The sequence below is a fragment of the Talpa occidentalis genome, unplaced genomic scaffold (assembly GCF_014898055.3).
Source record: "Talpa occidentalis isolate TD23 unplaced genomic scaffold, MPIMG_talOcc4v2.1 talOcc4.10, whole genome shotgun sequence".
Lineage (NCBI taxonomy): Eukaryota > Metazoa > Chordata > Mammalia > Eulipotyphla > Talpidae > Talpa > Talpa occidentalis.
Window position 1 is genome coordinate 35,960,017 of NW_023600993.1, and position 25,603 is coordinate 35,985,619.

Genomic DNA, 25,603 nt, shown 5'->3' on the forward strand with positions numbered 1-25,603 from the left:
TCTACAACTTTACTACCCATTCACTCACTGATTCAGTCACACACATTCTGATGTCTCCTATGGTTCAGATAATGAATTCTAAAGCATTCCCGAAGATTTCCTGGTACCTCTTACTCTTTCTTAGACATTATTAACACTGTAGTGTACACAGATTAGGTTACTATTCTCGAATGATCACATACGTTTGTTGATAACGTTGATCTTGAAGGAAAAAAATTTTAAGAATTAAAAAAGAGCTTCCCTAGGGGCACTGAGGGATTTTTCAAATGTACAACCCATTTACATTTTTTTTAAAGATTTATTTATTTATTTATACAAGTACTGGGTACAGTCAGAAGCACGGGATGGTGAGAGAATTCACCAGAGCCAGAGCGGAGAACAGAACAGGCAAAGTGATGAAGTACACTGCTGAGGGGAGCAGCGGGCGACAGGAGAGGTCTGCGCACCATGTGGGACCCACACCCCGTGGCCAGGGATTGAACTGGCGCTGCAGAGGCTGCGGGCAGCTTCGCAATGCAGCGCTCATCCGCTGCACCACCGGGGAGGCCCCATTTACATTTTTTTTAAAATCACTAAGTAAAAAAGTCTTAAACAGAAAAATAGAACCAGATAGAGAATCTTTGAGTCCCAAGAACAACTGAATGATTTAACTATCTCTATTTCTATGAAAACTATTTGCTAACAGGGCCTCCTTGGTGGTGCAAGGGGTTAAGACACAACCTATGAAGCTATCCACAGCCTCTGCAACGCGAGTTCGATCCCCCGGCCGGCAAGAGAGCAACACACATGGTGCAGCAGACCTCTCCTGAACTCATCCGCTGCTCTCCTCAGCAGTGTATTTCAGTCAATCTGCCTGTTCTGTTCCCCGCTCTGTCTCTGGCGGATCTTCTCACCACCCGCACCTCTGGCCTGTACCCCTTGTTCTTCTATGTATAAATAAATAAATCTTAAAAAAAAAAACTATTTACTAACATACACGAACTATCACCTGTTGCTTTTATAATAGATTGACTTAAAAATGCAAAATATAACTCCACTGAGGGATATCTGAAAAGAGCATAAATGCTAATTCTAACCCTGATACAACACAAATGGCCAAAAAAAAGCTCATAGATCCCAATCCAGCTTGCTTTTTTTTTTTTAATATACAGGAGGAAAAAAGACCTAAACAATTTTACATTTTTAGAATGCTTTGTGAAGACCAAACATTCATGCTCCTTACTTCTTTCACTAAAATTTACTGCAACTATTCAGCCTTTCCTCACCCAAAAGTCATTCTATGAATGTGCTAGTGTTCCCACACCCAATCCCATTCCTATATACCTAAGTGGACTGACTTACTCTTTCCATGGCATCCTGGTTGTAGGAAAGATAATACAAACACATGGATACTCCAGTTGCAGCCATAGAAGGACGAGGAATTTCCAGTAATTTCTGTACTCCACCATGAGCAACAAACTCTGTGGCAAACTTGTTATGGAGCAGGAGAGATGCTAGATGCTAAACAAAAGGGACACAGGTTACCATGGAACAATCTAGAAAAATCACACAAGCTCTTCATAAATCATTAAACTGCTAAATTCAAAGTTCTTCAAGGAAGATAACTACTCCCTCACAACAGAAAGAAAATCAATATTGCTGGGTCTCCTTGGTGGCACAGCGTTTTAAACATTTCCACCATCACACAAAGTTATAATTGACAGCTCTGGAGTATCAAATGAACTTGTGACTTAATTTTTTTTTTTAAAGATTCATTTATTTATGCATACAAGAACTGGGGTGTAGGCCAGAGGTGCAGGGGATGAGAGGATTCACCAGAGACAGAGTGGGGAGCAGAACGGGCAAACTGACTGAAACACACTGCTGAGGGGAGCAGCGGGTGAGACAGGAGGTCCGCCATGCCATGTGGGTAACCTCCCTGGCTGGGGATCTAACTCCTGCTGCAGTAGCTGCAGATTGCTTCATAGTGCTAACGCTTAACCCCTTGCGCCACCAGGGTGGCCCTGAACTTGTGACTTTAAAGACCTAGAGAGAGTATCATCTCATATTCAGGGAGAATATACACTCCTTCCTTTGTGCCCCACACTATTTCCATAACATCTATAATACCTAAAGAAATGACACTGATTTGCTTAATACTGTAAAAAAAAAATCACAGAAGGTAGAACTTTACATGACAGTCATGTTGATTATTATTCATTCTCCAGAGGTTCTTAATTATTCCTTCTCACTGGATAGGGATGAACTTGGTGGGTTAGGCTTATCTACCCTCCCACATTCAGTCCCTTTGCAACTCGGGACATCACTTATCTTTTCTAAATTTGGGTCTGCTTCCATTTCTTTACTCATCCTCTGGTTTATATTTTGTTTATCACCTTAGATAATCTATCATCATACAATATGTGAATAGTTAAGAATGTAGAAAAAGTGTTGTTGGTTGACAGAGGAAATATATAAAAGGAAGTATGATATAAGGTACTATACAGTTTTCCACTTCTATTTAGCAGTAACTGAAGCCACTCTCAGGTCTAGATCCAGGACTGAGCCCTGAATTTCTGCAGAGGCACTCAGTAAGTTTCATCTCTTCTACCTAAGTAAGAATTTTTCATTTAGGGTTCTCCCTGGTGGTGCAAAGAGTTAAATCTCAGCACTAAAAATCTATCAGCAGCCGCTGAAGCACAAGTTCGATTCCTGGCCAGGGAGCTAACCCACATGGAGCAGCAGACTTCTCCTGTCTAGCCCACTGCTCCCCTCAGCAGTATATTTCAGTCAATCCGCCTGTTCTGCTCCCCACTCTGTCTTTGGTGACTCTCACCCCCCCCACCCTATCCGCCCCCCCTCCCCCGCCACCTCTGGTCTACACCCTAGCTCCTTATGCAAAAATAAATAAAAATCTTAAAAAAAAAAAAAAAAAAAATTTTTCATTTATTACTACCTTAACAGAATTGACAACAGAAATGTCCTGAGCAGTAAAACCCAGAGCTGTACACCAAAATGCATAGGTACTGCCATGTCAGTAAAATGCTCAGTGACCTAATATTTTTAAGAACTTTACCTTGAGTGCCTCAAACGTAAGCAAGACATCATTAGTTTGTTTCAGGTCAATATAGAACATCATCAACTCCCGTGATCCAAGTTGCATGAAAATGGGAAGTAACTGAAATGAAGATCAAAACAAGTCTTAACATTTGGTTTTATTTTCACTTATTTCTTATTCCATTATGAGGATACAAGATTAGAGAAATGAGGTACTGTTTCCCCCCCTTTTTATGAAGATAAATGTAAGAACACAGTTTGATCAACTCAGCATCATCAGAATTGATCTGAATAAGACTTCATTACCAATTTGGAGCAAAAAAATTTCTCTGTAAGAGTAAAAGCACATTAATGTAGAAAATGCTACCAATAAGATATCCCAGAAATAAATGCAGTAGTGTGTGAACATTACTCTCCAATAAGCTTACCTCCTGATATTCTCCTAGAGGGGTCAAATATTGAAGAATAAGTCGCTGCTCAATAGCAGGAGTCATAGGATAAAGGGTATAATTGGTGCCAATGACCCAGGGGGACATTTCTGACCAGCTGCTATTAGATAGCTCAACAAACATGCGATCTGGTTCGGATGACGAGAAACCCAACTTCTGCTTAGCTTTCCTAAAGTTCTCCCTGTCACCCTGTCTTGCTGACTTGCTTTTTCTCAATCTTCCTTCCTCAGGTTTGATTGCTGAGTTCACTCTGCTACTCGTCTTGTGGCCTGAATCAAGATTGAAGGAGATCTCCATATCTCCAGAGGCTTCCTCTTGTTCACCATCCACTACATCTACAGCCATATCACCATAGTCCATATCCACAGCTTCTTCATCCAGAGGCAAAAGGGGTTCAGATGACAGCTTTCGTGGGCTGGGTCGCTTGCTTTCTTGCCGCAAAGCCACTTCCTGAAGCTGTAGTTCCCTCAGTCTTCGAAGTACTATTGCTACCTATCAATAGACAGTGAAATAAAAGGTGTTGTCTTTTTTGCATCACAATTTAAGTGATTCTTAATAATTCTTATTTCCACTTAAGGAGAACTGGACATTCATGCAGCTATTCCAATGACAAATATTAGTAAAAATCTAGTATGTATGTTGACATGATTCCTATAACTTGACAAAATTAACTATGGCTAAAAGTCTCCTTTCTCATAAAATTTCCCAGAGAACGCCAACCAGAAGATTTGCACATGAAAACAAAGCTTTCACAATTGATCTGTCTGGATCAAGCTGAGCTAGACTATCACACTTGAAGAGGCAGAAACTACATATGTTAACAATTTTTAGAAAGTGTGTTTGAAATAACATGGTTGCTCAAACTTATATCTGTTCTAATTGTACTATTATATAACACTATATACATTACACATATTTATATAATCTATTTTTCAGGTTCTTTTATCTCCTACTTTTCCTGCTAAGTGTTTATTTTTTCAGTTAACCTAAAAATGTCGTTAGTATACTGGTTTTTAAAAAGAGAGAGGAGCGGGCCTCCCCGGTGGCACAGCGGTTGAGCGCTGGGTTGTGAAACTGCCCACAGCCTCTGCAGCACCAGTTCGATCCCCGGCTGCTCCCCGGCCACCGGAGAAGGGTCCCACATGGCGCGCAGACCTCTCCTGCCGCCCGCTGCTCCCCTCAGCAGTGTACTTCGGTCCTTCTGCCTGCTCTGCTCCCCACTCTGGCTCTGGCGAATTCTCTCGCCCTCCCGTGCTTCTGACTGTACCCAGTGCTTGTATGTATAAATAAAATAAAATAAATAAAAAAAAATTTATCTTAAAAAAAAAAGAGAGAGAGGGCCTCCCCGGTGGCACAGCGGTTGAGCGCTAGGTTAGGAAGCTGCCCGCAGCCTCCGCAGCGCCGATTCAATCCCCGGCTGTTCCCCCGCCACAGGAGGAGGGTCCCACATGGCGCGCAGACCGCTCCTGCCGCCCGCTGCTCCCCTCAGCAGTGTGCTTCGGTCCTTCTTCCTGCTCTGCTCCCCGCTCTGGCTCTGGTGGATTCTCTCACCCTCCCGCGCTTCTGACTATACCCAGTGCTTGTATAAATAAATAAATTAATTAAATAATTTTTAAAAATAAATAAAATACATGCCATTAACACATTAAAAAATTAAAAAAATAAAGAGGAATTATATCTGCAATTTACTTTGTTTTTTTTTTTTAAAGATTTATTTATTTATTTATACAAGCACTGGGTACAGTCAGAAGCGTGGGAGGGTGAGAGAATTCACCAGAGTCAGAGAGGGGAGCAGAACAGGCAGAAGGACCGAAGTACACTGCTGAGGGGAGCAGCGGGAAGCAGGAGAGGTCTGCGCACCATGTGGGACCCTCGCTGGCAGCCGGGGATCGAATCAGCGCTGCAGAGGCTGCGGGCAGCTTCGCAGCCCAGCGCTCAGCCACTGCACCACCATGGAGGCCCTGCAATTTACTATGAACTGCACTTTTTTAAAAAGAATGAATGGTAAATGGATAGAAAGAAGGAGGAATGAGTGACTGTATATTAAAATAAATACAATAAACTGATACCTTTAAGTGGTATATATATAGCTGTTCAGTGTAAAATGCTTTCAATTTTGTTATATGCTTGAAAATTTTCATAATCCAAATGTTGAGGAGGCAAAGCAAATGGGACTATTCTTTTTTTAAAATAGTTTTTTTAAAGATTTATTTTTATTTATTTATGCATACAAGAACTGGGATGTGGGCCTCCCTGGTGGCACAGGGGTTAAAGTCAGTGCTATCAAGCTATCGACAGCCACTACAGCATGAGTTCGATCCCTAGCCAGGGAGCTAATCCACATGGCAAGGCAGACCTCTCCAGTCTTGCCCACTGCTTCCCTCAGCAGTATATTTCAGTAAATCCACTTGTTCTGCTCCCCACTCTGTCTCTGGTGAATCCTCTCACCCCTTGTAACTCTGGCCTATACCCCAGTTCTTATATGCATAAATACAAATAAATCTTAAAAAAAAAAACAAAACTGGGATGTAGGCCAGAGGTGGGGACTGGGAGAGGAAGAGAGTCAGAGGATTCACCAGAGAGAGAGTAGGGAGCAAAACAGGCAGATCTACTGAAATATACTGCTAAGAGGAGCAGTGGGGAAGACAGGAGAGGTCTGCTGCGCCATGTGGATTAGCTCCCTGGCCGGGGATCAAACTCATGCCACTGTGGCTGGCAACAGCTTGATAGTTCTGAGACTTTAACCCCTGTATCACCAGGGAGGCCTGGCACTATTCTTTATATGATACAAGCTATCAGGATCTTTGTCAAGATAAACACCTATTTTCATGTTTAAAAAAAAAAAACTAAATCATGCTCTTATAAAAACCTAGAAATGTTGAAATTAAAACTACATTCCAATATAAAGCAATATATAATAAGTATTTTTAATAAATTAAAAAAGACAGAACTTTTACAAATAATCTTTTTTAATCATAATGGAACTAAATGAGAAATCAACAACCCAAGGGAAACTAGAATATTCATATGCTAGTTAAACTCTACCGATTCAAGTTATCTTATGCAAAAATTCATTCTAACATGGTCCTTACCAGTTGTGAATTTTCATCCCTATAGTTGGCAGCAATGTCTTGATTTTCCATCGCACCTCCTAACAGTCCAGTAGAATATGTTCTCAACGGCTGATCAGCCTCTCGGGCCCATTTAAAAAGATTCTCAACAATTCCTTCCTACAGTAAAGGAAATGAAATACAATTTTTAAAAAAGGAATCCATTTTCATAATTAAAGATATAAAAGATTTCAGTCTAGCGAAAAAGATTTTTAATAAAATATTTCAGTATTGTTCGTTAAGATTAAAAATGCAAGTAATTAAATATTCAATAGTAGATGGTTTAGTCAAATAAATTTCCTGCTCTGTAAAACAATTCTGTTTAGCAATTAAAACTCAAACTAAAGATAAACTATCACATAATATAATCCTAACTTTCTATTATTACCCTAAATGGTCCCATGACCAAGAAGGGAGCGCTAAAAATTCTATATCCCTCTTTGAAGTTCCCAATGCACAATTAACATTAATGCTAAGAAATCTTCCATCAAAATAGTGCTTCACTCCACATATTCTAAACTTACTTTGCTAGCTTTTACCATGAAATACAATACATAAAAACACACACAATCCATTCAAAGAAGTGACAATCACCGATGATCTACCACCAAGCTTAAGAAATATAAACCTCCCAGGTATACCTTCTAGTCCATAAACCAAGGACATCCACATTCCTGAAAATCTGACAATTTTCTTTCTTTTTTTTTTAAATTTTATTTATTTATACAAGCACTGGGTACAAGCACGGGAGGATGAGAGAATTCACCAGAGACAGAGCGGGGAACAGAACAGGCAGACTAAGGAAATACACTGCTGAGGGGAGCAGTGGGCATGGCAGGAGAGGTCTGTCGCGCCATGTAGGACTCTCGCAGATGGCCAGGGATAGAACCAGTACTACAGAAGCTGTGGGCAGCTTCGCAGCCCGTTGCTAAACCGCTGCGCCACCAGGGGAGGCCCAACAATTTTCTTGTTAAATTTTTGTTAAATGTTGTTATAAGCTTTGAACTGTATAAACTGCATTGTGCTGAATATTTGTTCCTGCAACTTGTTTCTTTTACTCAACATTACATTCTTACATTCATCATTAATTTTCACTTATATAAAACTTAACCAAAGACAGACTTTATATAGAATAACTTATAATGGAAGAAGTAATATATATACAGAAAAAGAAACTGATTCACAATGAAGTTGTAATTTATCAAAAGCCACAAAGTTAAAAAACAGCAGAACTGGATTCTAATCCCAGGTAATGTACCTCCAGATATTCTTCACCTCCATATTCTGCTGCCGCTATTTCACAGACTTAAGTAACTATCACTCTATGCAAGAGTATCCCTAAACAACTAGAAACAGAAGGATTAAGTCACAGGGTTGTACGTGCTCAACTTTACTAGAAGTGGCTGAACTATTTTCCAAAGTGACTGCAACAATTCACATTTCCACGAACAGTGAGTTATCTTTTCTACACCTTCGTCAATGCTTGGTCGCCATCAGATGTTTTACTTTTTGCATGCAGTCTACTGCCCGTAAAAATATTTCATTTAATAAAATTTCCTTAATAAATAATGACATTCAGCTTTTTCATATCCATTTATGTGAAATACTCATATCTTTTACTAATGTTGTATGATAAACTTATTTTTTATGTATGTATAACAATATTTTCTATTAAACTCCATAGATTTTATACCTTAAGAAACATCCCCCTACGGGTCTCCTTGGTGGCGCAAGGGGTTAAGCACCACACTATGAAGCAATCCAAAGCCTCTGCAGTGCGAGTTCAATCCCCAGCCAGCCAGGGAGCAACCCACATGGCACAGCAGACCTCTCCTGTCTCATCCGCTGCTCCCCTCAGCAGTGTATTTCAGTCAGTCTGCCTGTTCTGTTCCCCACTCTGTCTCTGGTGAATCCTCTCACCCCCCCCACATCTCTGGCCTGTACCCCAGCTCTTGTATGTACAAATAAATAAATCTTTAAAAAAAAAATCTCCCTAGGGTCAAGTCATGCTCCTACCTATTTCTAAACATTTTAAAACTTTTTTAAGTTAACACTTTGAAAAATTCAGTTTAAGGAATTCTGTTTTAAAATGTTTATTGCTATATAAATATATTTACCATCTATAATAAGTATCCTTTACTGTTTCCTTTTCCCAAACTATATAAGAAACTTATATACTAAATCAAACTACCCTTTTACCATCCATATGTTGCCCAGAATTTTTATTACCACCTTTCTGCTTCAAAATTGTTTATTTTGGTGATATTTCTAGTTTACAGAAGTACTCAGAAGACATTTTCTATTACCTGGCCTTTATTGATGATATGGTAAATTTGCTTTGCTTGCTTATTTGCAGGAATGTTTTTTACTCTGGTTGCTTTTAATACTGTCTCTTTGTCTTTGGTATATTTCATCAGACTTTGTTAATCTGATGTTTTTCACTGATTTGTAAAATTCTAGCCTCATCTCTCTGAATAGTGCCTTTACCTTATTATTCTTTTTTTTAAGATTTATTTATTTATTTATTTATACAAGCACTGGGTACAGTCAGAAGCGCAGGAGGTGAGAGAATTCAACAGAGCCAGAGCAGGGAACAGAACAGGCAGACTGAGGAAATACACTACTGAGGGGAGCAGCAGGAGCAGCAGGAAAGGTCTGCTGTACCATGTGGGACCCTTGCTGGAGGCCAGGGATCGAACCGGTGCTGCAGAGGCCACAGGCAGCTTCACGGCCCAGCACTCAAAAACTGCACCACCAGGGGAGGCCCTTTTACTTTATTTTTTATTCTCTTCTCCTGAACCTCCTTTTAGACACATTTTGATCATTCTCCTTCTAGTCTCCCTATCTCAACTTCTTTCATAATTTTCATTTCTTATTTCTATAAGCTTCATTACTGTTTTTCCTGTCACATCATTCAGTTATTAATTCTAGCTTCAGCTTTGTCTAAAACTCTAACTCCTCTATTAACTTTGAAAATTCACTAGGGGCCTCCCTCGTAGCCTAGGAGTTAAGTCTCAGCATGATCTCCGCAAAGGCCTGCGCTCGATCCATGGCCAGGGAGCTAACCCACATATGCTGCCACAGACCTCTCCTGTCTCACCTGCTGCTCTCCTTAGCAGTGTATTTCAGTAAATCCACCTGTTCTGTTCCCCCAATCTGTCTCTGGTGAATCTTTCACCACCTGCCCCTTCTCCCAAATCTCTGGCCTATCCCAGTTATTCTACACAAAAATAAAATTTTAAAAATTTTTTAAAACATGAAAATTCATTAGCTTTAAATTTTGATTTCCAAGAGTTCTTTGGTTCTTTTTCCAAAAAGTCATTTTTTCCTTTCAGTCTTGGACTTTTCTAAGAGTTCTTATTCATTCTTCTATAGACAATGATTTTTAAAAATCATACAATTAAGCAACACTATCAACCAATTAAACCTAATAAACATTTGGGAGAACACTCCACCTAATGAGAGCAGAATATATTCTTCTCAAATACACATGAACCCTTTTCCAGGATAGGCCACATAGGTTACAAAATAAGACTGAATAAAAAAGAATTCTTACAAATAATCTTTTTTAATCACAGTGGAATGAAATGAGAAATCAATAAACCAAGGAAATTCCTATGTGGAAATTAAACAGCCCACTCTTAAACAACCAATAAGTCAAAGAACAAATCACAAGGTAAAAAGAAAATATCTCGAGACAAATGAAAACAAAAACACAACATACCAAAACATATGGAATGCAACAAAAGCTTTATTAAAAGGGAAATTTAGAGCAGCAAATATAATTTTAAAAGAAGCCTCAAATCAACAACCTAACCATACATTTCAAGAAACTAAAAAAAGAGCAAAGGAAATCCAAAACTGGCAGAAATAAGGAAATAATATAGAGTGGAGATTAAATAGCAAATAGAAAAAATAAATCAATGAAACCAAAAGATGTTTCCTTGAAAAGATCATCAAAACTGACAAACCTTTTAGGTAAACTGATCAAGGGAAAAAAGAGACACAACTCAAATTACTAGAATTAAAAATAAAAGCAGAGACATTACTACCAATTTTACAGAAATAAAAAGGATTATAAAAGGATAGTATGAATACACTGACAAACTACATAACTTACATGATCTGGACAAACTGTTAGAAACACAATCTACCAAAACTGATTCAAGAAGAAACAGAAAACCTGAACAGACTTAAAATGAGTTTAAAAAAAATTAAAACTTGTTAGGTACTATACTTCACAAAATCTGAAAAAAGAGTGCTACAAGGCAATGAGTTTTAACAGCAGCTTTGTGAAACACCAGTATCAATCTGTCCATAAATGATTAGACACATTAATTTACAAGATAGAATCAAATGACTTTTAAAACAAGTAAAAGTTTGGGCCTCCCCTAGTGGCGCAGGCAGTTGAGCACAGAGCACAGCCTCTGCAGCGTAGATTCAATCCCCACCAGCCAGCAAGATACCCATATAGTGCAGCAGACCTCTCCTGTCTCGCCCGCTGCTCCCCTCAGCAGTGTATTTCAGTCTGCCTGTTCTGTTCCCCGCTCTGTCTCTGGTGAATCCTCTCACCCTCCCGTACATCTAGTCTGTACCCTGGTTCCTGTATTCATGAATAAATAAATCTTAAAAAAATATATAAAACAAGTAAAAGTTTGATTTACAAGTAATTCAATGGTGTGTGGTTTGAAAACATCAAAAAGGTTTATAATCTGTGCTCTAAGACATTGGATTCAAGGCATTATTATTTCCAACCTAATACACAAGTAGACTTGAATAAACTCATTTCACTCAATTTAGGAGAAATTAGTTATTAAGAACGAAAACTTCTTGCAAAAGTTTTATTATTCAAAATGTTTTAGTGTTCCTGAAATCCAGAGTATTCACTTCATTCTAAATAAACAATAAAACTATAAAGAACCAAAGATAATTTTTCTATTGTACCATGACAACCAGGAAACTTATACAAAGCACAAGTAAAATCTTCTATAATTCTTGCATATACATATACACTGCTATAAATGCATTGTCATGCTGGTTTCTGAAAGACTTTTTTTTTTTTTATAGAGGCATGTTTTTATTTATTTGTTTTGTTTGTTTGTTTGTTTGTTTTTTTGTTTATACACGCACTTGGTACAGTCAGAAGCGCGGGAGGGTGAGAGAATTCACCAGAGCCAGAGCGGGGAGCAGAGCAGGCAGAAGGACCGAGGTACACTGCTGAGGGGAGCAGCGGGCGGCAGGAGAGGTCTGCGCGCCATGTGGGACCCTCCTCCAGTGGCCGGGGAGCAGCCGGGGATCGAACCGACGCCGCAGAGGCCGCGAGCAGCTTCGCAACCCAGCGCTCAACCGCTGCGCCACTGGGGAGGCCCTGGTTTCTGAAAGACTTTACATTAAAATATTTTTGACAAGTACACAGATTTTTTTTTGGGGGGGGGTCTCCAAGGGTGGCAGCTAACAAGATTTTTAAATCTTTAAATCTTTAAGCCTGTATACAATGCTGTAAAATACCTGTGACTGCCCTCCCAAACACATATATGAATTTAAGCTCCTATCCTGCTAACAAAATATTCCCAGTACCCGTGCCTCCCCGGTGGCTCAGCGGGTTGAGTGCCACGCTGTGAAGCTGTCCACAGCACGGGTTCGATTCCCGGCCAGCCAGGGAGAAATCCACATGGCGCGGCAGACCTCTCCTACCTCGCCCACTGCTCCGCTCAGCAGTGTCTTTGGTCTGTCTGCCTGTTCTGCTCCCTGCTCTGTCTCCAGTGAATTCTTTCACCCTCCCATGCCTCTGACCTGTACCCCAGTTCTTGTATAAATAAATCTTTAAAAAATAAAAAATTTCCCAGTACCTAGTATAAAACACAGCACAATATAGGTTTTCATTTATTAGCTAAATTAATTTAACTAGGATCAATAACAGAATGGCCTTCCTCAGAGTAGTAAGTCTCTTACAGTAATAGAGACTCATAAAGAATAAGAGTTTGGATAAGGTCACAACTCCATTCTGAAAACACATGAATGTTCCTTATTGTATGTCTTGACTTCTTGAACTTCTACACATTTTACTGAACATTTTAACAAACACAAATCAAATAGATGATGATTTAATTAAAAAACAAAAATGACTTCTTTTTTTAATAAGTACCTTTTCTTGAAAGACGACAGCAGTTTCTAGCCCAGGCATGATGTCCAGAAGGAGTCTACAAGCTGCAGTGTTTAAAGGGGGCTCTCGACTTGTCATAACATATGCATTCACCAGCTGTAAAGAAGGAATACTTTTATCTGAAATTCAAGCTAGTCAAATTAATGAAGTCTAATAAATCCTTAATAAATGCCCATTGCTTGCTTAAAGGATATTAAAGAAGACTGTGCCTAATACTACATACTAAATCTTTACTATAAATAGTTATGATCCTGTTGAGTCATGACGATAAAATTTCTTCTGCAGCTTTGAAGTCAAATCCCCCATCCCCTAAACAACTCAGCAACCATACAAATGAAAGTTCACAGAAAGAAATCACCTCCAATCCTCATATATACTTTTTCAGAAGGATAAAACAAAGCAGGATAAGCTCCCACTTGAGTCTTAAAAATGGTTAATAATAAAAACTTTAATTTTGTATTTTATAAATTATTTATAATATATAAACATACATTATTAACATATTAATAAAACTCTCCTTTTGTCATTCAGATACCTATTGAATAGCTACTATAGAAAGGCACTGTGTTCTGTGTTGGAATACAACAGTGACTAAGACATCAGAAAGTGGGCCTCCCTGTGGCCTACGGGTTAAGTCTCAGCTCTACCAAGCAGAGGCCCAATGCAAAGGCCTGGGTTTGATCCAAGGCCAGGGAGCTGACCCATATGGCACAGTGGACCTCTCCTGTTTCACCTGCTGCTCCCCCTAGCAGTGGATATGCCTGTTTTTGGTTTTTTTTTTTTTTTAAGATTTATTTATTTAGGGCCTCCCCTGGTGGCGCAGGCGGTTGAGCGCAGCGCTGTGAAGCTGTCCACAGCCTCTGTAGCGCCAGTTCCATCCTGGCCGGCCAGCGAGGGTCCCACATGGCAAAGCAGACCTCCTCTGTCTTACCCGCTGCTCCCCTCAGCAGTGTATTTGGTCAGTCCGCCTGTTCTGTTCCCCGCTTTGTCTCTGGTGAATCCTCTCATCCTCCCGCGCATCTGGCCTGTACCTCAGTTCTTGTGTAAATGAATAAATAAATCTTTAAAAAAAAAAGATTTATTTATACAAGAGCTGGGTTACGGGCCAGAGGCGCCGGGGTGGGGGGAGTGGGGGGGAGGGGAGGAGAGAGGATTCACCAGAGACAGAGTGAGGAGCAAAACAGGCAGATTGACAGAAAGCACTACTGAGGGGAGCAGTGGACAAGACAAGAGAGGTCTGCCGCACCATCTGGGAATCTCCCTGGCCAACTGGGACTCGAACTTGCACCGCAGAGGCTGCGGACAGCTTCGCAGTGCTGCGCTCAACCCACTGTGCCACTGGGGAGGCCCAGATATGCCTATTCTGCCCCCCACTCTGTCTCTATAGCCCAGTTCTTCTATGCAAAAATAAATAAATAAAATCTTTAAAAAAAAAAAGACATCAAAAGATTTGTAATTCGGGCCTCTCCGGTGGTGCAGTGGTTAAGCGCTGGGCTGTAAAGCCTCTGCAATGCCAGTTTGATCCCCGGCCGCCGGTGAGGATCCCACATGGCGCGCAGACCTCTCCTGCCGTGCCTGCTGCTCCCCCCAGCAGTGTACTTCATCAGTCTGCCTGTTCTGCTCCCCGCTCTGGCTCTGGTAAATTCTCTCACCCTCCTGAGCTTCAACTATACCCAGTGCTTGTATAAATACGTAAATAAATAAATCTTAAAAAAAAAAAAAAGATTTGTAATTCAACAGGGAATTATGAAAATTAATATGACTACAGGATGCTAGAGAAGCATGTAGGCGGCCACACACTCCAGAAGAATTAGAAAAGGGTTTAAAGCATAAGGGATTCTAAATCAAAATAAAAAGGACAAGAGTAGGAGTAGCTAAGGGAGAGTGGGAAGGAGAAAAAGGCCAAAGGGCAAGAATTTAGTTCTCAGTTTATATACCAAACTAAGAAAATGTATCCTGAGAGCAATGGGAAACAACAAAGGGATTTAAGGAAGAGGATACCTTGATCACTTTTTGCATTTCAGAAAGATTTCTAGGTTTTGAAGTAAAGAATGCATTGGAGGAGGACAAAACAATCAGAAAAACCTGTGAAAAGGCTATTACAGTAACCAAGACAGAAATGGTAGTGGCTATACTAGGACAGAAAGTAGTATGGGGATTTGTGAAGATTTAAGGAAAGTGAACAAGACCTATATACTGAAGGAGAGAGGTGGGAGGAATAAAGGATAGCTTTTACCTGACAGACAAGGACACTACTATTAGACTAGCAAATAGAAAAACAGGCTGTGAAGCAACTATTAGATATGTGGAAATCAAGGCGCCTGTGGAGGATGTCCCGGTGGCAATGTCTAGAAGGCAGATGGAAGTGATCAGAAGCTGAGAAAAGGATACTGGAATACAGAAATGAATGTGGAAATTAATACATTTATAGTTAATACTGAGTCCTTATGTGCCAAGTTCTCTGCTAAGCACTTTCACACTTTATTACATCCAAGGACTACAAAACATTTTAAGGTGAATTATCACCCCAATTTTATAGATTTGGAAAACAAAATTTGGAGAAAATAAAGCTTAGAGGCTCAAAATACCTTAAGGTCAAAGTGTCAGTGAGCAATGACAAAGCCCCAACACAGCACCATGCCATTCCACTTCCATAAAGTCACAATTAACTGAGCAACTACTATGTTCAAAAGTTGTCACACACACACACACACACACACACACACACACTCTCCCTCCCTTATCCCTCAACAACTGTGAGTTAGTATATGGCCAGCACATATACCAGTGTCACTGCAGAATCATGCTGTATATACCACTCTTATTTTTTTTAAAGATTTGTTTTTATTTATTTATGTATACAAGAACTGGGGTGTAGGCCAGAGGTGCAGGGGGTAAGAGGATTCACCAGAGACAGAGTGAGGAGCAGAACAGGCAGATCTTCTGAAACACAATGCTGGGGGGAGCAGTGGGCAAGGCAAGAGAGGTCTGCTGCGCCATGTGGGTTAGCTCCCTGGCCAAGGATCAAACTCAGGCTGATAGGTGGCGATAGCTTGATAGCACTGAGACACTAACCCCTGTATGACCAGGGAGGCCCTATACTGTTCTTATTTTCCATCCAGGAACCCAAGAGTAATTCTATAGTCCCAAACTCAAAATCATATTTGCCCAATGATTAACATAGCTTCCTAGGGAGCCCTCACCAATGTTCAAATGAACAAAGTACACACCAAAGATAAAACACCTTGGCAATAGCCAGGACTTTGGTAAGAAGCCCATACTTAGTCTTATATCACTGAACCAATACCAAATAAAAAAATCTACCCACTATTTCCAACTTGATCAAAGCCTCAGAAGAAAGCAAACTATTTACAAAAATAATAAAGGTACAGTGCCTGCTAATGACAGTATCTGGAAAAAAGAAAGAAGCAAACCTACTGCATTCATGAAATCATCATTCTTGAAGAGTATTCTCAGCAAGTGGCCCAGCATACACTCTGGATCAGCTCGACCTACCAAAAGAGGAGGAACAAAGGAATGAGTAAGTCATCCCAGTCAAGCAACTTAGACCTATGGAAAGACAGTCACATTGTTGTACTACTAAGTGCTAGCAAAAATTAAAAGAAACAAGGAAAAGATTATTTTAATGAATTAGATTTCATAAGAAACTTTTTTTAAATTAAAAGTGACAATATAAAAACCTGAGACACTGCTCTCTAACCTTCCCATCTCCCAGCATAATACCTACATAGCAATGCTGAATTAAATGAATGAGCGTTTGACCCAGATCAGCATCACTAAGTATATAAGGTCTACAAAAGAGTTATAAAAAGTTTAAGAGAAAGAAAATCCCTGACTTTCCAGGCAGAGAAAGGGAGGAAGCACAATTTCTTTTGATGTGTGGCCTGGAGAAGATTAGCTCCAAATGCAATCTCTTTCAACTATAATGGCAACAGCAGCAGAGATACTTCCGAAAACCTATGCCATCTACATTAGAAGGAGAAGGATCCCACTAAGCAATCACCAACTCTAAGATACAGTAACCATGGCCATCTTAATTTCTAAGCAGCTAGGAAAAGAGATGATGCCAAGAAACCTAGGATCTCCTCAACACAGGGCCTGAAGGTAAAAGAATTTGTCAACGGCTGAGAGAAACGGGTTTGTTTCTAAGACAAGTACCATCCATTTTATTTCATCTCTTTTCAGAGCATTAGCCTGGCAAATTTAGTCAAGGGTATAATTTAAGATGAAGAAAATATGCAAACTACTAACAGGAAGTTTTTACCAAACGAAATAGTATTGCAAAGTAATTCACAAAAAGTTAAAAGACAGTTGTCATAAAAACAACCAATAACTGCAGATTACCTAGCTTTTTCTGCTTACATATGATGAAAGCAAGACCTTATTTTTATTAATAAAAACTATGCCTATTAAAAAATACTGTTTAACATAAGAGGTAAAAAAGAAAAATAATCTTTAAATATTTAATGAAAAAATACATAGATCATCCTCTCCTTTTTTCCTCATTAGCATTTCATCCATTCCAAGGCAATATCATTAAGTAAAGCCATTTCTCTTTTAATTCTTTTCATAACCCCATACATTAACTTTACTTCTTATTTCACATTCACTTTCACACTTCATGCTCTAACAGCCTAACTGAAGATGTGGGTTAAATAAATTGTCCCCTGAAGTTGTAAGTTGGGAAGCTGAGGAAAAGAGCATCAGGTAAATCACAAAAACAACTGGATACTAAATGACACGCCTACCTTAAAAGCTCAGATGAAAATAAGCCCTGGAACATTCAGGTAAACTTACAATATAATTTTTATAATTCCCATTCATTCTCACTATCACTCAACATATAAAATCTCAAACTGTTCCCTCCACAAAGGACCAATTTATACAGAGAAAGTTAATGTGCAGGGTGGACCCATATATGACTTTTTTTTTTTTGCCCATGGTAATCTACCTTAGAACATAAAATGGCAAAGTTTCAAATCCCACATAATTCTGTAATATGGCAAATTCCATGACAAAGCAGGCTGGGTTATCAAGGTCCCTATTAAATTAGCCCCAAATAAAACCAAACTAGCATGATATCACATACTGTAATAAAGACATTAAAGTAGACATCAAGAAAGTCTCTTTACTATTAAATTTTCCAAGTATCAACTTCATAACTAAAAGCAAGACACTGATGACATTCTTAATTACATTTCCCTATCAGTAAAAGGATAATTACCATTGTTAAAAAGATGAAGGCAAAGAGGCTAACACCTTTCAGTTTAAAAGATAGAGAGGTATTTTTCTCTGTTTCTGTAATCATATCAATTTAGTTCAAGTTAGTTATGTTCTATTTAATCTATAAATATTATAAATATTTCAACTTTCCCAGATATTTATTTCTCCTTACTGTTTCCACCTTGTGAAACTAACAAAATAAGGTCTTAAAACTTAGCAGAAAAGATATTACTTCATTTAAAAAATACTCCTATTAAGCAAATTTGTTTTGAAAGAAAGTTAGAGCCAGGCTTAAAAGAACACAAGTCTCACCAGGATGTCGATCATCAAATGGATCTGGATCCCCCTTACGATATTCTTCAGTTTCTTTTTCAATCAATTCCGACATCCTAGCAAAAAAGGGAAGCAGGGTCAACTCTAGACAAGCACACCAAAAAATGCACTGCTTCCACAACAGTCAACAGTCAAGGTGTAAAATAAAAACAGTAAGTTAAAATAAAGTATTTTCTTTTTTTAAGATTTTTTTTTTTTATTATTTTTTATTTATTTATTTATACAAGGACTGGGTACAGTCAGAAGCGCGGGAGGGTGAGAGAATTCACCAGAGCCAGAGTGGGGAGCAGAGCAGGCAGAAGGACTGAAGTACACTGCTGAGGGGAGCAGCGGGCGGCAGGAGGGGTCTGCGCACCATGTGGGACCCTCCTCCGGTGGCCGGGGAGCAGCCGGGGATCGAACCGGCGCTGCAGAGGTGCAGGCAGCTTCGCATCCCAGTGCTCAACCGCTGCGCCACTGGGGAGGCCCAAAATAAAGTATTTTCTTGATGAACATAGAGATCTAAATAGCCATCCCGGGAAATAATTTTTACTCCCAAAGTCATTCCTCTGTCCACTTCCCTGTCTCAAAAACACCACCCCTCTCAGAAGCCCCAAATCAAGGCAACATCATTAAATTTTCCTTTTCCTCGTAATCTCCCACAACAATAATTCTTATGAGCCCTACCTACAAAATATTTCCTGACTTTAATCATTTTTCTAAATTGTGATCATTCCTACCTTTGTCCAGACCACCATCGTCAACTGCCTGGTCTACATGCAACAGCTTTTTCCCACATCTCCTTGCTGCTTGCTTCCCTGCTTGACCAGACAAAATTCGTCCTCCAACGTCTGACTTAACACAGTAACCTGAATCAAACCACCATGGCTTACAATAATCAGGCTCCTGCCTGAATCTCTGATCACTTTTATTCCTCTACTCTCTTCCATTAAGCTTCAGTCACATGGTCTTCTCTGCTCTTCAGAAGAGTTCAAGTTTGTATATATGCTTCAAGGCCTTTCCATGTGCTATTACTTCAGCTGAAAACATTTTTCCCCTGATCTAAGCTCCCACCCCTGCCCCCAAGCACCCACTCACCTGCTTTCTCTCACTACAGATTAATTTTTGCCTAATGGAGTCTTATACAGTCTTTATACCTGGCTTCTTTTGCTCAGCATGTTTTGCTTATCCATGTTGCTGCATGTATTGACAGTTGATTTTTTATTCATGCACTCTTTTTGAAACAAGAAAAATCACTTATTGACAAGCACCCTAAGCAAATCTGACTTTCTAATCTATTATAATTCAAATACAAGGCTATCATACCTTCTAATATCTAGTGAGCTCTATCCTAAGTCAAACTCTCTTCTATGCTTTTTTCCACAAAATTATACTTCCTAGACTTAAGGGTTAAACTCCCTGCAAAAATTCTTGCCCACTCTCTATGTATTTTTCTTATTAACCTGTAGAGTAGTTCTACTTTTTCCGCCTTCCCCTCTAAACTCTGAAAATTCTCTTTTCCACAACGGGAAATAACACAAAAAAATGTTTGAATCAGATAGAATCTACTAGCATCTTCAGTAAAAACTACTCAATATAACACTGGAGCTGATTCAAATCATAGCTCTTGCAACTATGCGACTTAACCTCTCTGTGACCTATCTATAAAAATGAATATAACAGTCCCTACCTTAAAGAATTTCCTTGCAGTTTAACTAAATTGACATACTCTATTATGAACAAAGCCTGACATGGAAGTTATTCAGGTGTCACTGTGAAAAACTAGAAATAAAGAATAGAAAAACAACTAAATTAGGGAAAATATTGATCGAAATGTGCAGGAGGGAGTCTTCTGGTATTCAACTTCTAAGACCCCCAGTGAATGCCTGAAACTGGAGATAGTACCAAATCCTTTATACACTGTACTTCTTCCTATGTACATATACCTACAATGAAAGTTTAATTTATAATAAGCACAGTAAGAGATTAACAAGAATAACTGAGGACAGAACAATTATAACAATATACCGTAACAAAAGTGCTGTGAATGTGGTCTCAGTCTCTCTTAACGTATCTTACTGTACATAACATTTTTGGACATCGGTTGATGCCAGATAATTATAACCCTGGGAAGCAAAACCACAGATTATGAGGGGGCTACTGTGCACTTTGAATTCATCCTACTATCAAACTCCCCATCTAATTCTGAATATTTAAGAACTTCCATAAAATTTTATTTTTTATTCTTATTACAATCACCCTGAACTCGGGTGGTGTCCATATCCCAGTTCCTTCCCCTCTCAGTACCATTTTAGTTATTTTGCACCATTCATTAAACTACCTCTTACCATCTTTCAATCCCTGCCCCAAGGAAGCTTTACCACACCCCATAATCGAAGTTAAAACTCAGGATTCTAATCTAACCTTCCACTGTTGGCTATATATAGTCTTCTGCAAGTATCCCTGAGGATGGGTGCCTGTTCTCAGTGATACTTTCAGCGACAAATGAGAAGCTGACATTCAGGGAAATGTCTCACACAAAAGGAACACAAATAGTTGTTGATTAAAACTGACTCATTCAAGTCCTTTCCATTTTATAACCCTTATAATATTTACAAACCACACTGTCCAATTTATATTTCATTAAATACTATTCTGATGGCACAGGGGTTAAAGACAGTGCTGTCAAGCAGCTGGCAGCCTCTGCTGCACGAGTTTGATCCCCGGTGGCCAGGGAGCATCCCACATGGCACAGCAGACCTCTCCTGTCTCACCCACTGCTCCCCTAAGCAGTGTATTTCAGTATATCTGCCTGTTCTGCTCCCCACTTTCTTGGTGAACCCTCTCACCACTCGCACCTCTGGCCTGTACCCCAGTTCTTGTATGCTTAAATAAATCTTAAAAAATAAATAAATAAATACTAGTCTGTATTACTTAGCATGTCTTACCCATTAGTTGTTTCCCAGATAATTATCTCCTTAAAGACATGTATTTTAGGATTTGTACTGCTAAACATTATAGCATAATGACCAAGTTTTAGGTCAAACACAAAATGAATTTGAAATAATCTAGACAATAAAATTATTGAGTATTTCTAGTATACATACCCAATAAATATTTTTTGAGCAATTAAGTGAATCTACCACCAACTTTTCATCCCATTCATGACATTCTTCCATTCAGTTACATCAACAATTCACATGTTAACTGCACAACACTTAAATTCTTTCGTTCACTATGGCTTCATTTCAAATACCATGTTATTCACAGTTCTTTTTTTTTTAAGATTTATTTTATTTATGCATCCAAGAACTGGGGTGTAGGCCAGCGGTGTGGAGAGGTGAGAGGATTCACCAGAAACAGAGTGGGAAACAGAACAGGCAGCTCTACTGAAATCCACTGCTGAGGGGGGCAACAGGCAAGACAGAAGAGGTATGCTGCGCCTTATGTGGGTTAGCTCCCTGGCTGGGGATCAAACTCAGTCTGTAGTGGTGATACTGCTGAGACTTAACCCTGAGGCCAGCAGGTAAGGCCCCTGTTTAAGCTTTCAAAAGATCATTATGTTTTCATTATCCCTTAAAAATACATCACTGTGGGCCTCCCCAGTGGCGAGCGGTTGAGTGCCGCGCTGCGAAAACTGTCCGCAGCCTCTGCACCGCCAATTAGATTCCCCATCGATTCAATTCCCCACTGGCCAGGGAGAACCCTATATGGCGCAGCAAACCTCTCCTGCCTTGCCCGCTGCTCCCATCAGCAGTGTCTTCGGTCCGTCTGCCTATTCTGCTCCCCGGTCTGGCTCTGGTGAATTTTCTCACCCTCCTGTACTTCTGACCTGTACCCCAGTTCTTGAATGAATAAATCTTTAAAAAAAAAAATACATCACTGTATAAATAAAAAGCTCTTTTTGTTGCTATGGTATCAAAGATTGGATGTTAAACATCCCACATTCCAGTGACCTCCTGTTTAGAAAAACCATGAACATTCCTCCCTGGTCTTTTCAACTTCTCTCCTCAACACATTCATTCAATAAAATTATGTCCCAGGGCCGCCCTGGTGGTGCAGGGGTTAAAGTCTCAGCACTATCAAGCTATCGCCAGCCAGTGCAGCCTGAGTTTGATCCCCAGCAAGGGAGCTAACCCACATAGCACAGTACACCTCTCCTGTCTCTCCCACTGCTTCCTTCAGCAGTGTATTTCAGTAGATCCGCATGTCCTGCTCCCCACTCTGTCTCTGGTGAATCCTCTCACCCCTCCCCCACCTCTGGCCTACACCCCAGTTCTTGTATGCATTAAAACAAAAAGACCAGTTCTAAAAGGGAAAAGATGAATCTACAATTCACTCAAGGTGGAAATGTTCCCATGCTATTACTTAGTTTTTCCTTTTATTAAAATTAATCTCTTGGGCCTCCCCGGTGGCGCAACGGGTTGAGCTGTCCACAGCCTCTGCAGCGCTGGTTCAATTCCCAGCCGGCAGGAGAGAATCCCACATGGCAAGGCAGACCTCTCATGTCTCGCCTGCTGCCCCCCTCAGCAGTGTTTTCAGTCCATCTGCCTGTTCTGCTCCTAGCTCTGTTTCTGGTGAGTCTTCTCACCCTCCCGCAACTCTGGACTGTACCCCAGCTCTTGTATAAATGAAAAATAAATAAATCTTAAAAAAAAAAAAATTAATCTCTTTTAAGACTCAATTGTTCATACCTGGTAAGTATAGGTACCATGTCCTGCCCACTGCCATGTTCTTTTTCCCACTGTTCCAGCAGGGTAGTGAGCTCAGCTTTGGAGTCCACATGTACCGCTACTGTCGTCATGGCTTAGCCTAAGGAAGCAAAAATAAATAAGTGAACACAGACAAATAAACCTGACATATTTCCTATAAAAAGAAAAGCGGGGGATGGGGGAAAGATAAGAACTCAAAAGGTAAAAAGCAAAGAAAATTTACTCTTTGGGGCCTCCCTGGTGGCGCAGCGGTTGAGCGCTGGGTTGTGAGGCTGCCTGCAGCCTCTGCAGCGCCGGCTCGATCCCCGGCTGCTCCCCGGCCACCTAAGGAGGGTCCCACATGGCGCAGACCTCTCCTGCCGCCCGCTACTCCCCTCAGTTGTGTATTTCAGTCCTTCACCCTGCTCTGTTCCCTGCTCTGGCTCTGGTGAATTCTCTCGACCTCCCACGCTTCTGACTATACTCAGGGCTTGTATAAATAAATAAATAAACCTTAAAAAAAAAATTTACTCCTTGAATCTTTAAGGTAATTTTACTTGTGGTACAGTGGGAAGCTTGGGTTTCTGAGCTAATACTCAAGTGAGAATGAACAAGTCCTTTCACCTTTCAAACTCAGTTTGTTCAACTGTCAAATGGGACATGGAACTAAATCAAAATTATGATTCTTAACCTTCAAAGGATTAGGAACAACTGGGCCTCCCTGGTGGCACAAGGGGTTAAGCACCACACTATGAAGCAATCCGCAGCCTCTGCAGCACGATTCGATCCCTGGCTGGCCAGGGAGAAACCCACATGGCGAGGCAGACCTCTCCTGTCTCACCCGCTGCTCCCCTCAGCAGTGTATTTCAGTCAGTCTGCCTGTTCTGTTCCCCACTCTGTCTCTGGTGAATCCTCTCACCCCCTGCATCTCTGGCCTGTACCCCAGCTCTTGTATGCATAAATAAATCTTTAAAAAAAAAAAAAAAAGGATTAGGAACAACTCTGAAAATCAGATAAATACTTTGGCTCCTTTCTCCCTTAAAAAATGCATTTACAGGGGCCTCTCTGGTGGCGCAGGGGTTAAAGACAGCACTGTCAAGCTATCACCAGCCACTGCAGCACAAGTTCGATCCCTGGACAGCCAGGGAGCAACCCACATGGCGCAGCAGACCTCTCCTGCCTCGCCCGCTGCTCCCCTCAGCAGTGTATTTCAGTAGATCTGCCTGTTCTGCTCCCTACTCAATCTGGTGAATCCTCTCACCCCCACCCCCCACCCCGTACCTCTGGCTTACACCCCAGTTCTTGTATGCATAAATAAATAAATCTTTAAAAAATGCATTTACCTATATACCACATATACACATAATAATCCCAGGCCTAGATCTCCGAGATCCAAAACTTTGATGCCACTTTTCTAAAATACAAAATGTAGCAAAAACTACTCTCTAAAATATTTGCTCTTAAATTCAAATAAGAAAGAAAAATATAATAAAAGCAAAAATATTTGGCTCCTGCAAGTCTTCGGGGGGAAGTTCTATGAAAGATAAACAACACATTACTGCTAATTCTTAACAAAAGGCCAAGAACTAAAATGGACATCACTACCAACACTAAAGTGGGACGTGTTTATCCTTCTAACTAACCTTTCTCACAGTTGATCTCCTGCAAGTAGGTTAAGAGGTTTGAGAGAGGCAGAGAAAGAAAGGTGCTGGGTCCAGTGGTGAGTCTAGGGGTACAGAAGGACAGGTAACTGAGAGATATTTTAGAAGAGCTTCATGAAACATCCATACAAATAAGAGAGTTGTATAAGGGGTGCCAAAATGATAAATGACATTTGAATAATTAGATGGTTTAAAAATCAATTTTTTTGTCAATGTATCCCTAAGGAGCAAAATGTCAGGTCTTGCATTTTCACAGAAATATCAATCATTCTATAAAAAGTTTCATATCATAAAGAGTAGGTGATCTAGGGCCTCCCTGGTGGTACAGGTGTTAAAGTCTCAGAGCTATCAAGCTGTCACCAACCACTGTGGCATGAGTTCAATCCCTGATCAGGGAGCTGACCCTAATGGCAAAGCAAACCTCTCCTGTCTCGCCCACTGCTCCCCTCAGCAGTGTATTTCAGTAGATCCGCCTATGCTGCTCCCCATTCTGTCAATGGTGAATCCTCTCACCCCCCGCACCTCTGGCCTACATACCAGTTTTTGTATGCATAAGTAAATTTAAAAAAAAAAGGGTAGGTGACCTAGGATCATTGCTTTCTCTTCTAAAAATAAAAGACCAAAAGAAATACACATATATTTCTAAAATGTATAGTAGTGACTCATGTTACCTGTACTACCCAATAACTCCAAAGGAGAACAAATATTTCCCAAGAAAGAAGACAGAATTAAAAGTCTTTTGTTCTGCAGAGAAGAATCCAGACTTTCTAATCAAACTCACAAAAAGGAAATGATGCAGGTCTGACAGACTTACATGGACTTCTGACCTTAACCTGAGGAAATGCAGGCTGTGTTGTGTGTTGTTTTTTACTGTAATCCACTAATTACGCAATTTTTTAAAATAATTTGGAATAATTTCAGATTTACAAAAAGTTAC

General features: G+C 40.1%; 1 protein-coding gene across 7 annotated transcripts in view; it reads right to left on the reverse strand.

Moving 5' to 3' along the window:
- Positions 1-25,603, reverse strand: part of DCAF1 (DDB1 and CUL4 associated factor 1) — a 68,818-nt gene that overhangs the window by 32,809 nt on the left and 10,406 nt on the right. For 6 of the 7 annotated variants that reach the window (XM_037529871.2, XM_037529853.2, XM_037529880.2 and 3 more), the window contains 8 exons: positions 23,009-23,126; positions 18,315-18,391; positions 16,197-16,270; positions 12,741-12,854; positions 6,578-6,715; positions 3,465-3,977; positions 3,056-3,157; positions 1,342-1,500 (listed from right to left, as the gene is read on the reverse strand). In XM_037529871.2, the coding sequence (XP_037385768.1) occupies positions 1,342-1,500; positions 3,056-3,157; positions 3,465-3,977; positions 6,578-6,715; positions 12,741-12,854; positions 16,197-16,270; positions 18,315-18,391; positions 23,009-23,118 (1,287 nt within the window). In that variant the 5' untranslated portion in view covers positions 23,119-23,126. Of the gene's footprint in view, positions 1-1,341; positions 1,501-3,055; positions 3,158-3,464; positions 3,978-6,577; positions 6,716-12,740; positions 12,855-16,196; positions 16,271-18,314; positions 18,392-23,008; positions 23,127-25,603 lie in introns of those variants that run through there. The other variant, XM_054694268.1, reaches the window with a different exon arrangement.